Below are 13,588 nucleotides of genomic sequence, written 5' to 3'. Positions count from 1 at the left end.
AGTTCTTTGTCTGTCTGTCTGGGTGTAGGAAACCGCACCCTTAGGGTGTCCGTCTGGCGACAAACTGATTTACACCCTAAAGGGTGTGAAAATGTTTAGTGTGTGGCTGTTCACCGCAGGTGCTTTACTGAGGCGGCTATTAAGGCTGCCGCTTTACCAATTGAAACGACACTCTAGCCATAGAGACTTGAGCAACGGCTGTCGCTGTGAAATGGCTGTGCGGTATTCTAGGGTCCGTAGTGGCGAAGCACAGTGAAATGCACCAGTTTATCTACGTGCGCGAAGTCTTCGCGATGTATTGCGAAGAAGAGCGTGCTGCCCAGCGACACAATCCATCGGTTATCACCGCTTTCCTAGTGAAGGTGGCTCCGTGCGCATGTACACAAAATTTGAGTGTGTTGTTCACTCCAATGAGCTTACTGATTACCTCTGCTGCTGAGCTAACAGCGATCGCAGATGGATATCGTAATGACAGCGCAGCAATCGCATTTTGGCGGGGGAGGGCTCTTGTGTGCAGTTAGGAAATTAGACTTCGAAGGCAGGAAGGTGTTGCAATTGTTTAGTGTAGCGTGCTTGTGATGAAGAAATGCCATCGCACTGGGTGTGTTGGCGTTGACCGCTGACCGTGTTTATGACACTGCGGCTCCGATACATCACCGATGACAGAGCAGCCATCTCAAACGACAGCTGCGATACGTTGTCATTGGAAAACACTACGCACTGCTCAGTATCGTCGTCCAACACGGCGCATCTACGCCTTGCAAGCAGCTACTGTTGCGTGGCGATAATTATTTGCTGTGCACTACGCCGCCACAGCGCAGGCAATGAACCGTGTTGTGGGGCCATCACAACCCAAGAAGAAATATGCATAAGCCAGTGAAAGTCTACGCTTTTTCTTTTTTTTTATAGTGGTGCTCAGTACATCGTGCACCGATGACAGTGCACTGTGCGTGTTTTATTTCGGCGGTCAAGATTGTTGATGCCTCTGTTTCGCACCACGTCGCTGTGGCCGAAAAATAAGTTGGGCGTGGCCCAATTGTGGTTTGCGCGATCAACAGTTACATGCCTCGCGCGGGGCGTGTCCTATGGTTTTGACTGACAGGCGAACTCGTGCCAAACTCGTACATCGCGAAACCCCCCTCGAGTTGAACTCATGAACATGGCGGCGACAGCAGCAGCCTGTGTCATCGCATCCAGCGGCAGTAAGCATCCATATATATGACCATGTGGACCCGTTCAGCTACATGACCGACGTAGAGTTTCAGCGTCAGTTTTGCCTTTCCAAAACGTCAGTGCGCTGGCTGTGTGACGAGTTAGGCGAAGGTTCTCGTCTGCGGAGACAGCGTGGCGGGCAAATTATGCTTTCCGAGCACAGAGTGGTGTGATAGGCTGTGGATGAAAAGTTCGTGCGATCGCTTCGGCTCTCTGCGGCTTCAAGCGCTGTTCGTCCACCGCGTCCCAGCCCCAGGCCAGGTACGGCGTCGCATCGGAGTACTGGGGTACCTGCGAGCACCTGGTGTTCAAGTCAGACCAACCAAATTGCTAAGGCGAAGTGGTCACATTATGTAGGAAGACCCAGAATGGATGCCGGGCTGCCTTCCGATGCAACAGGTGCCAAAAGCAGTTTTCGCAGTTACACGGTAGCGCTGCACTGCACGGGCAGAGAGGCGAAGGAAGTTACTTCGCCAACACGGACCTCCTCGACCGTCCGAACGACCACGTCTCCAGGCGGCAAATGAATTGGCTCATGTCCTGCGTGAAGAAAATCGCAGTCATATGGCTGTTGAAGGAGATCACCGGCGGCTTCTTTCCTCTATCGGAGCACTTCATCGCCGACTAGAGGAACTACCCTGTGAGGTCGCGAGAGACGAGCTGCTGGCGCGACCTCCACTCGGTGGCCCCGGGAAGATAGCGCAAATTGACGAGTGCTTCTTCGGGGCGAGCAAAAGTGAATTCGAGGCCGCCTAATGACAGGCGGCAACGTTCTGCCGAGCCGCCAAAATTACGACGGTGTTAAAGATGGTGGCCCATGGGTCTTCGGCATGGTCTGCGCGGCCGGAGGGGTGCTGCGACTTTTCAAGGTCGACCAACAAAAGGCGGCTATGCTAGGCGCCATTAATGCTGCCAATGTTCAACTGGGGGCCATTATTCAAAATGACGAATTGGCCGCATACAACTGTATTCCAAGTGTAGTGGATGCTAACGGGGCTATGCCTCAATCTGCATTGGTAGACAGTCAGCCACAGCGTGAACTTCGTGGGCCCCATCACGTGTGTTCACAAGCAAAAAATAGAAAGTTACTGTGAAAAAGTGAAGCACCACCTCGTTAGCGGTGGCTACAGGGTAACTGCACCGATGCTGGAGTCCCACCTGGGGTGGATGCGGTGGCACTCAACGGCCACGTGTGCTGCAAAGACCTTTGTTAGAAGCCACGGATCGCTTGGGCTACCCAGTACAAGGACTCTTTCCTGCGGTTGTTAGCAGCCATCGCTCGGTGCTAGCCAGTGTGAACGTGCATCACAAAGTAAAAGACAATAAGGCGTAGTTTTCTGACATTTGTATGAGTGCTTTCCGGCATTCCTGAGTGCTTACACGGTAAGCGCGCGGCAAACCATTCCTGCGTTAGCCGACGCTCACTTCGTCTCGCAGCCTTACTTTAGCGTGAGCAACGAGCGATCTGTTGAAATACGAGTGTGAAAACCAGGCTAGCGCACACCAATCTGGGGCGATATAACGTAAAATGCTTCCAAACTCTTTTGATTCCCATTTCTGCAATCAGCCTCCAGGATTGGTCAAAACATTTTCGGGCCCCTCCCAACTTCGCCTGTCTGTCACGCGACGTCACGAAAACCGCGATAGCTGCTAATCTGATATCACGTATACACACTGTTTATGCATAATTAAACCGCACAAAAGAAAAATAATTATTCCTCGTTCGACATCTTTTCACCATTAGCCCTCTGCTATTGGTCCAATGTTTCCTGGCTACGCCCACTTCGCCTGTCTGTCACGCGACGTCACATAACCGCGAAAAATCACCACGTCAAAGTGACGTCTACGCGAAAAAAATGCATTAATATGCCGAACAAAACTGAAAATTTTTTTGAATAGCCACAGATGGCCCCGTTCCGAAAGGAATAGAACATGGCTACCCGTCGATCGCTCAGGCCCTCGCTACTCGCACCTGCCGGTGAGCATGTATTTATTTGCGCATGATAAACCTTTTTGCGTGGCAGTAAAACGTTATCGAACCCTTTCGGCAGGATTACGACATCGCTCTGCCAACTCTTCCTTGTTGAGGATCCGTTTTAGCGGCATTCTTTTCCTTCTGTTGCACGCCACCGCGATTTTCGACCAGCCACCGCAAGCTAAGTAACGCGAAGCGGACCAATCTCGGAGAAGCCGGCACCACCCTCTTCATGCGGTTATCTATTTTCACTGTGCTGGCTCAGCCCCATCGAAACCCTCTCCACTAGAGCGTGCTGCAAGCCTCTTGTCAGCCAATTAGATAAGAAAAACCGCTGAGTGTAGAAATGTTATTGGTGTTGAAAGCGAACAAAAGTGACTGTTATGAACGGACGCGTGAGTCGCAACGACACGGAACACAAAAGCGTTTATTACAAGAAGGACACTGCTTATATAGCTAAGACGGTGACAGGTATCAGCACACTTGGTGATAACAGAAGACAGGCACAAAACTGGCGCATGCTCTCTCGTTGCCCACTGACGTCACTTCGTGTGATTTCACAATCTATCACATCCCTTCCCCCTTAGTCATCGATGCCGTAACGTCGCACTGGGCGGCGTTGGCGAGTGGAACGCCTGAGAGGCTGCGGCGTCTCAGGCCCGACAGGTCCCAGGGTGGGGCTTGGTGTATCCGGGAGCGCAAAAGAGGGCGACGTTTCATGGCCTCCGGGCTCATCGTGCCATGCTCGGCGCACGTGGTCCCGGTGGCGTCGGTGCACAGTACCGTCTGCAGTCCGCAGCTCGTACATGACGTGGCCCAAACGTCGCAACACACGACCAGGAACCCACTCGGGGCCGGGCCGGAAGTTTCTCGCGTACACAGTATCACCCGGCAGGAACCCACGTTGTGGAGGCGGCAGCAGGCATCTTGCTTCGCTCTCGTCCCGTTGAAGGGTCGATATGGCCGTCCTGAAGTTCCGACCCAGCATGACTTCTGCAGGTGATTTGCCGGTTTCGGAGTGTGGCGTAGAGTGCTGTTTGAACAAAAAACGTGAAACCTTGCATTGTACGGTGCCCTGTCTCTGTTTCCGTAATGAACATTTCAGTTCTCGTACCATCCGCTCCGCCCTTCCGTTACTTGACGGGTGGTAAGGCGCGGTATACATATAGCGAATGCCATTTCGTTTAAGGAAATCTTGAGTTTCCCTGCTGGCAAAAGCGGTGCCATTATCAGACACAACCAGGTCGGGTAATCCATACGCTGCGAACATCTTGCGGAATTTTTCAATTACCGCAACTGAGTGAAGAGACGGCATAACTTCGACTTCAGCCCAGTTCGAGAGGGCGTCTACCGCCACCAGAAAATGCACGCCTTGGATCGGTCCTGCGAAATCCACGTGGATTCTACTCCAAGGTCGTTCTGGCTTAGTCCAGAAATGCGTTGGTGTCTTTGGTTCGCTCGGTCTGTTTACCTGGCACGGCCGGCAGCATCTAACTAGCTCTTCTATCCTTCTGTCCATATGAGGCCACCACACGTACGACCTAGCTATTGCCTTCATGGCCGTCACTCCCGGATGGTTAGCGTGCATAAGACTTAACACTTCTTTCTGCAATGCCTCAGGAATTACTACGCGGCTTCCCCAGAGCACACAGTCGCGATGCACGGACAACTCGTTTTGTCTCACCTCATACGCAGAGTACTCCGGGGCTACTCGCTCGCGTGGCCAACCCTCCAGGATCCATTTCTTCACTTGGAGAAGCTGGGGATCACTGCTGGTGTACGCTGCCACTTCTCGTGCGCTCACTGGAGGGTACTCCACAGCTTCCAGTAGGAGTATGTCACCCGGTACTTCAGTCTCCTGTCGGGTTAAGGGAGCCGGCAACCTACTCAGGCAATCTGCGTTTCCATGGTCCTGGGTTTTCCTGTAATCGAGCACGTATTCGTAGGCTGATAGCATTAGAGTCCACCGTAACATGCGAGGCGAAAGAACCGCCGGAATCCGCGTTTTCCGCTGAAAGATTCCTAGCAAGGGCTTGTGATCCGTGAGAATAAGAAAATTTCGCCCACAAAGGTACTGGTGGAAATGTCGCACCCCAAAAACCACGGCAAGAGCTTCACTGTCGATCTGAGCATAATTACGCTCAGCCTTAGATAATGTTCGAGACGCATAGGCCACAGGCTGCTCATTTCCTTCGTTGTCGCGGTGAGACAAAACTGCCCCCACTCCCACAGATGACGCGTCTCATGACAACACTAATGGGGCATCAGGTATAAAATGCACCAGTAACGAGTTAGAGGTCAGCAACTTCTTCAGGCTCTCGAACGCTTCCATGTGCTCTGAACTCCAGTTCCATGGTACGTTGTTATCCAACAACCGATACAATTTTTCAGCTACTTCTGTCCTGCCCTTCAAAAAACGATTATAGAAATTGATCATACCCAAAAAGGCTTGCAGTTCCTTTTTGTTCTTCGGAGCAGGAGCCTGGTGGATGGCCTCAACCTTTGCTTTCGAGGGGTAGATGCCCTTAGCGTCAATTCGATGCCCCAGAAACTCAAGGCTCTCCTTGAAAAATTCGCACTTCGCCGCTTGAACTCGGAGCCCGGTTTTGGACAATCGGCTGAGGACCTCGGCAAGCATCCGTTCATGTTCCTCGATAGACTCGCTGGCAATCAGGATATCATCCAGATATACCGCTACTTGCGGCATTCCGGCCAACACCATGTCCATGGTTCTTTGGAACACCCCAGGGGCAACGGACACGCCGAACGGCAGCCGACAAACCCTGTACAGCCCTTGCACGGTATTTATCGTGAGCAACTCCGCCGTTTCTTCATCCACTAATAGTTGCTGATAAGCCTGCGTCAGGTCGAGTTTGGAAACAACACGCCCCCTTCCTAATCGGGCAAACAGTTCTTTGCTTGTGGGTAACGGGTATACATTACTTTTTACGGACTGGTTCACCGTGCTCCTATAATCTCCGCATATTCGTAGGGAGCCGTCCTTCTTTCGCACCACGACGATTGGCGTTGCCCAGTCTGAATATTGGGTGGGTTTTAGAATTCCCAGTTCCTCCAAGCGATTTAACTCAGCAACTACTTCCTCCTTCATGGCAAACGGAATGCTGCGGCACTTCAGGAACCGGGCTTGGGCGGCCTCCTTTAGTTCGATGTGGATGCGTGGCAGATTTGCGCCTGGAAATGTTTCACTGAACACGCCTGCGAATTTTCCCATTATCGCTTGAGGTCCGACCTTTATGTTATGAAGACCTGTTAGGCTGATTCCCAATGGCTGGAACCAATTTCGGCCCAGTAGAGCGTTCCCGTCGTTCTTCAGTACTAGTAGCGGCAGCTGAAATTTTCGGTCTTTGAACTTCACGGGCACAGACGCTTTTCCCAGCACGTCCAGACCTTCCTTTGTCCAGGTCACCAGTTGCGTGTCGCACTTGTCCAGCTTGATCCGCTTCGCCACTTGCAGCTTCCGAAATTCGTTCATACTGATAATCGACCTGGCCGCTCCAGAATCTACTTCCATCGGCACGATTTCATTTCCGATCTCTACAGTGATGACGTACTTTGGTGTCCCGCTTTTTAATTGGCTGATACTGAACAAATCGTCGTACTCGCTCTTCGCTGCTTTTTTGTTATCCTCGAGCTGCGCTTCCACCTCCGCTGGCTTTTTTCGGCATGCTTTGGCTAAATGCCCCTTTCCGCCGCAGTTGAAACACACCGAATCTTTGTATCTGCAGCGCCATCCTGGATGCGCTCCCAAACAGCGGAAACAAACCCTCTGCCTCTCTGGTTGCTTCTTGTTGGTTTCCATTTCTACTTTCGACGTTAACTCTTGCTGGAATTCGGGCTCCTGTGCGTTGCTCCGAATTACTTTTTGCTGCTTGACAGCTGCTTCTGCCGTGATTGCCAATTCATATGCCGTCTCGAACGTCAGATTTTTTTCCGCCAACAATCGTTGTTGAACCACATTGTCCGAGATTCCAAAAACCAACCGGTCGCGCAACATTTCCTCTAATGGAAATTTTGTTCCGCCAAATCCACAGTTGTCGGATAACTTGCGCAGAGCAGTGACATAGTCGGCTACGCCCTCCCCTTCTTGCTGGTCTCGCTTAGAGAAGACGTACCTCGCGTATAGTTCAGATGGCTTCGGGTTGACGTGCTTCTTTACTGCATCAACGATGACTTGGTAGTCCACGTTTGGCGGTCGCGACGGCTTCACGAGAGTGGCTATGAGGGAGTACGTCTCTGAGCCACAGCAGCTGAGCAACACCGCTCGCTTGTCCTCATCCGTTGTGAGCTTGCTCGCTGCACAATACAACTCAATGCGCTCGACATACTCCACCCACGACGAGTTTTCACTGAGGTTGAACTCTCGAATGCGACTACCGGCTGCCATGCTGCCGGAAAACCCTGGCCCACGCACGGGTTAGACCGTGCCTCGTCGCCACTGTTATGAACGGACGCGTGAGTCGCAACGACACGGAACACAAAAGCGTTTATTACAAGAAGGACACTGCTTATATAGCTAAGACGGTGACATGTATCAGCACACTTGGTGATAACAGAAGACAGGCACAAAACTGGCGCATGCTCTCTCGTTGCCCACTGACGTCACTTCGTGTGATTTCACAATCTATCACAGTGACCAACGCTGCGAGACGCCGCCCGATGCTTGCGTCTGTGGTTGCGTAAATTTGACATCAGGAGTTTAGAATCAAAACATTTTGGAATCATTTTACGTTATAGCGCCCCTGTGCTTGGAAATGCAAGCACGTAGCGAGCCGCACCAATTCAATCCAGAGTGAAGAGAAGGGGCAACGAGCGATCTGTTGAAAGCCCAGTGCGAAAACCAAGCGCACACCAATCTCTGCTCGGAAATCCTAGCCAAGCACGTAGCGAGCCGCGTCAATCCAATCCAGAGGAAAAAAGAGGAGGGCGAGCATCCCCGCGTGGTATAACGTGAAAGGTATTAAACTACAAACTGGTCTAATACACATTCAGTGTACATCTTGTAAACTTTAAAATGCTTATAAGCCACAGAAATGTGACGAATATTATTGTACTAAATGCATTTATTTTATAACTTGCTTCTGCCTGTAATGCACTCGGTGAACCGACAAAAAAGTGAAAGAAGGCACGATCTTGCACCGACCGTATGATGTCGACCGCCCCTATGGCAACGCCTAAGGAGTGATAGCCACCAAGAGCGAATCTAGATAAACCAATGAAACGGGGGCTTGCCGATGGACAAACTTTGTCTTGTTAGCATTAGTTCTTTCAGCTTGGGGCGTCGCCAGAGCTCGTGAAGATCCCGAGTTTCGCCAAACTCGGCGCATCCTGCATAGCACCCAAGTACTCGTAAAAGCTGATGCTGATGCTATATTCAAGTGGCGCAGTAGGACGCGAAGCGGCAATACGATTCCCGGAATAATGTTGACCCCAAACTATCTTCCCAGGCCATGTGGACTCAGGCGTTCCTACATCGCGTTCGTTTGAATGTCACTTAACCAAAACACAATTTATTACTCAGTTGCTCGGCGCGCCCTCGTATCCCACTTGGGGAGTAACTAGGACTTCGACTATTACATTTGCATTTGTATAGTCTACAACTTCAACAGTTGCATAACGACTGCTTTAAACATACATCGAGAAACACGTCTTGAGCTGACCATAACATTGTTCTGCCTTTGCCTTGTGCGCTGCTCAGGCTCTTCTATAATTTCCTGTTGGATTAAGGCATCCTTGAGAGAGCGAGAAAAGAAATAGAAAAACAGCAGGGAGCGTAACCAGACGCGCATGCGGATTGTTACCCCGCACTCGGAGAATGGGATATAGAGAGGAAAAGGGATAGGAGAGCAAGGGCTCTAGTTGCACACGCACATGTTGATGAGCAGTAAGTCTCTAAATACGAGCCGTGGCCTAGTGGTAGAGCGCCCGCGTTGGCTGCGACAGGTTGTGGGTTCGATTCCTACCGCCACCGGGCATCCACTGATTTAAATGGGCACAAGCGTGCCCCGGCCTGGCGTTTGGCTTCTTTCAGGGGTGACACCCTTGGGAAAGGAGCCTGCGCCCTGAATTCCCGTCTACACTCTCGTAAGCACAAAACAACTGATCTTTTGGTCGCTTCCATGGCCGCCCTTTCCCATGTGGTGCCCCAAGCACCTATTGAGGTAGGGACGCCTTCGGGTTAAAGAAAAACACCCTTTTCCAAGCACTGAAGTACCTATTTATGTGCGTGTACCTATTTTACCGGTAGGTACCCAACGGCAGCACTTGCCTCCCACAGCCGAAGCGGATGCTCGTCAACAAGGCCGTCTGTGGTTGGACAAGAGGCACACAGAGACAACTCTTGAAATCTCTATTGGGCCCCTTTTCGAGATGTGAAACCTCGCACTCCCCCCCTCCCCCCCCACCCTGGAACGGTTTGCAGCTGTCAGTGCCATGGTATTCGGAGCCGAAGCTGTGGGAGCACGTCATAGTGCTTGGTCCCACATTGCCCACGTTCCCAAACTTGATGCATTTCCTGCATTGAAGTGGCCTTCGCATGCAGGGACGAAGTATATGCCGAAAACGGCCCACCTTTCCGTGAGAAATAAGCGATTCATCGTTGATTACAACCTCCACACAACGAGTTACATTCCGATGTCAGAAACGTGTGTGATAACAGCTCCATATTCAGTTGGCTTAAGTAAGTGTAAGAAATTCGCGTTGGCCTCGTAGATGTAGCTAACAATGAGTGGTGAACCTCTCGCGTTATAACCAAAATTGATCGTTTTTTGCTATCTTTTATTGCCTTCTGTGTCATGGCTTTTTCTTTTATGTTCCTGTGCCGAAATGTGCCCATCATTACATTGGCAACGTTCTTATAGAATAAGAAGAGTGCTGTTAAACTCCAGAGTTGGATCACTTGTGTACCAAGGAGCTAGAAAACGTGATTTTAGGTTTTGGTGACAGAAATTGTTGCTTATTAGCGGTTTGTACGTCCTGCAAGTCGTCAGCACAACCACTTATTGATGTTTTTATACAAATGATACGAGCCTGAAAAACGTGGTCCACTAAATGTACATCAAAAATCAACGGCTGCGACGTAAAATTGTGAAGGAAAGAAATGTTGAAAAAAGAAAAAATGATGTCCTGAACAAAATAAAAAGCAATTCATCAATAAACCAGTTAAATTGCTAGGAAAAGTACCGCAGTGCAACGATGTACCATTTGTTGAGCCTGCAAGGACACTTCTCCTAATGCGATCATTAATTCTACAATCATGCCAGGCAATGTGCACAGTCAGCATGCAGTCTGAATGCTTTATCTTTCGACATCGCCAACTATTAAAAATCTGGGAAGAGTCGCTACCGAAGAGCCGTATACCCCAACGTTGTTAATAATAAAACTAGAAGGCGACGACACAGAAAAAAACAAAAGAAGGATAAAGGTCAAAAGCAACAAACATGACAAAACGTTGAGTTTATGAAAACAACGCGGCCTAATGCATGATATGCCACATCAAGTTTTAGTCCTTTTACAGTACCATGCACATGAACGCCGCCATATTTGCTCACATGACAGCTCTCGCCATTGAGCGCCTTCTTATCGGCATTAGCTCGCTTGTTTACACTCGCCACGGCGGCCGCAGGCACGGCTGAGACAGCCACTATTTTGGTGACCATGGTGAGCAGTGAGGGGGTAGATGGCACAGAACTGTGGTTAAACCTGCAGAGGTAGTGTATGTTTAATTCTCATTTATCCATTCCATCTTTGCTGCAGTCTTACCCACGCGAAAGCTTACCGGTTGAGGGCGACGAATGCAACTGCCTGATGACTGCTTTTTACCCTTGATATTCTAGTCTTTACAGTAGTATATTTGTAGTGTTGTTACGGCCATGCGCTTGTTGTTGCTAACTCTATGAGTAAAACTTCGGGAATAGGCATGCGTTCGCGCTCAGAAAATGCTTGTTTGCAACTTACTTCGACCACGGTGGTTGGTTCCGATCACGTAATTCTTGTCGCCAGCGCTGATCAGGTAACTTGAGTATGGTTTTTATGATTACTGACAGTGCAGACTAGGATGCATTCGTGCACGCGTTTACAGAAAGGTTACAAGAGGCCGATTGATTGATCGCCTGCTGTTTGATTCCTGGCGCAGAACGAAAGCTCGCGGTGCCCGCCTACTAATCCCCGTTTGACTTCGCCGTTAGGCAAAGTGAAGTTCCTCGATTATGTCAGTCGCGCTTGCATGGGGAGGATGCAGCCCCGACTTGCAAGCTTATCGAAGTTCAACATTCCATGATAACGTGTTAGCGGCTGTGGCAACGCTTTGCTGTTGGTGAGGTCGTGTTGTGGCCGACGTTGCCGGTAATCGGTTGCCAGTCGTGGCCGCCGATTGGTTATCTAGCGTTGGCAGACTGGCGGTAGAGCTTGTTGTACTTGTCTTGTGGAAAACTGTGCATGACGAAGGATAGTAAATACGGACACTCGTTGAGCTAGGAGGATGAAGGTCGCACACAGTCTCATCCCACACACTCAAGTACATGTAGCCATTCTTGCGTTTCACGATAGAGCACGTCTTCTCTCTGCTTTTTTCAGATTTGAAATAACTAGCGCTAAGTTATCCCCGACCTCTCAGAGGCCCGTTGCTGAAGCGACGGGTGGCGGCTGATGCCTGCTTCCTCTCGATTCAAATGGCATTCAATGGCAGCGGGCTTGTGGCGGCCCTTGTGCGTGGTGCGCAGACCGCCCGGAGACCGCCCGCTGTAAGATCTCTATAATCGATGCCACTACATGAAATAATAGTAGGTACATACAGCATAACATACACATAGCTCGCGGTGCATTAAGGGCTTACGTTGCACGAAGCGCAGGTGAAAATTACATTAAGTACCAATGCCAGTAGATGCATGAAAGAACAGTACGCTCAAAAATTACGTTCAGCCTTGAAAAAGCGAAGCGCGAAGGACATCATATTTGACTTGAGCAGCCTTCTAAGTGAATAAGGTAGTGTTCAAAAAGGAGGTAGACCAGATGGAGTACTGTCTACAGAGTACGCCGAGCAGATCTCCCCTCGGTGAACCGCAGGTCATAGCAAATAGGTCCTCATCAGTTAGATCATACCGATTTTGAAAAGCACCACGGCACACTTATTCGCAATTTTGGAAAATTCTTGATGATTACAGTTTTCCGTCGGGTTACCGCGATTCAGGATGAAGACTTTAAAATACGCAACAGCGTGCAATAAACAGATATGTGATGTCCACATTCACTTGTCTAGAAGCGAGTTCTCAAGAAAAGGCGAAAACGCTATATGCCCGATTCTGGAAGCTGCAACGCGCGCGCAGGGTATTCCTCCTAGCCGACAAATTAACAGATGGGCGCAAATGCAGGTGACCTTTACCCACAGGCTTCCAGCTGATGGTTCGCCGCATGATGCTTCGCAGGGAGGATGGGCGGCGTTCGGCAGAGAAGGCGACTGACGACGGAGCAACCGGTAGGCGACTGTAATCGATCCGCGCTGTATCGGTTCTGCCACGACTTGCTCAAAAGTCATCTGCTTCTAAGCGGCGTCATCTACAGGCGCCGTCAGTCAACGCCATCTGCCTAAGATGCCGCGCCCCACAATTCGCGGTTCATTAGAAGCCGAAGTTCGAGGGCGTGCTCCCGAGATATGCAGCAGTGTCGTCAGCACCGATGTCGGGTTCGAGCTTCGGTGCATGTGCAGGTGGTAGTATTATAGTTTAGACCGACCGCAATGAGCCTCATTTAGCGCACGTATAGGCTACTGCTGCGAATAGTTCGCTTAAACAGCGTACTGATATAGGCGCGGCGCCTACGTTCGATAGACAATAGCGTCGATCCAGCTGACGTGTGCGTCAGAGGCATGCGAAAGCTCACGCCCAACGCTCGTGTCGACACAAATATCCCGATTTGTGGCGAAAATGGCTTTCTTTACGTTCTCATTAGACAGAGCGTCGTGTATCCTGACGCCGAATACATTCATGTATTCATGTATGATTTCATTACAGTATACCGCAATGTTGGCAGGCGAGCGTTCTTGCATTTTCCCGGCATCATCAGTGTATGGCCCCTGACGCTACAGATTTGAACCCACGAACTCGCACTCAGCAGAAGAACGTCATAACCGCTGACCTGACCCGGCGGGTTAAATTACACTCTATAGCAAAACTAAGGAAAAACCTAGAAAAATGCGATATTGCACTTCAGCGTCATGTTGACGCAAAGAAAGAAATGACAGCTGCAAATATGTACCTCCAAAAACTATACTTAGTCGAAATTTGGGTGCTGCTTGCCTGAAAGTTCGATGTCAGTGCACAATGAATGCAATCTTCAGAAATAGTTGATACGTTAGTACAAAAATGCAGTGTATAGTGTGAGAAAGTG

The 13,588-nt window shown here is 50.2% G+C and overlaps 2 protein-coding genes across 4 annotated transcripts in view; both read right to left on the bottom strand.

The window, feature by feature from the left end:
- The window catches only part of LOC119444535 (uncharacterized), a 92,510-nt gene extending 79,758 nt beyond the window's left edge, over positions 1-12,752 (bottom strand). Inside the window, exon 1 of one of the 3 annotated variants that reach the window (XM_049663410.1) lies at positions 12,585-12,752. In XM_049663410.1, the coding sequence (XP_049519367.1) occupies positions 12,585-12,737 (153 nt within the window). In that variant the 5' untranslated portion in view covers positions 12,738-12,752. The remainder of the gene's footprint in view (positions 1-12,584) is intronic. The other 2 variants (XM_049663411.1, XM_049663412.1) reach the window with 2 other exon arrangements.
- LOC125943869 (uncharacterized protein K02A2.6-like) lies at positions 4,953-6,394 on the bottom strand. The gene is made up of 2 exons (XM_049663414.1): positions 5,627-6,394; positions 4,953-5,109 (listed from the first exon to the last, which is right to left on the bottom strand). Exons 1-2 carry the CDS (start codon positions 6,294-6,296, stop codon positions 5,075-5,077), a joined length of 705 nt encoding a protein of 234 aa, XP_049519371.1. The 5' UTR covers positions 6,297-6,394; the 3' UTR covers positions 4,953-5,074.
- Positions 12,753-13,588: the final 836 nt, after the last annotated feature.

Source organism: Dermacentor silvarum, chromosome 3 (assembly GCF_013339745.2).
Source record: "Dermacentor silvarum isolate Dsil-2018 chromosome 3, BIME_Dsil_1.4, whole genome shotgun sequence".
Lineage (NCBI taxonomy): Eukaryota > Metazoa > Arthropoda > Arachnida > Ixodida > Ixodidae > Dermacentor > Dermacentor silvarum.
This window is presented reverse-complemented; position numbering and strand designations above follow the sequence as displayed.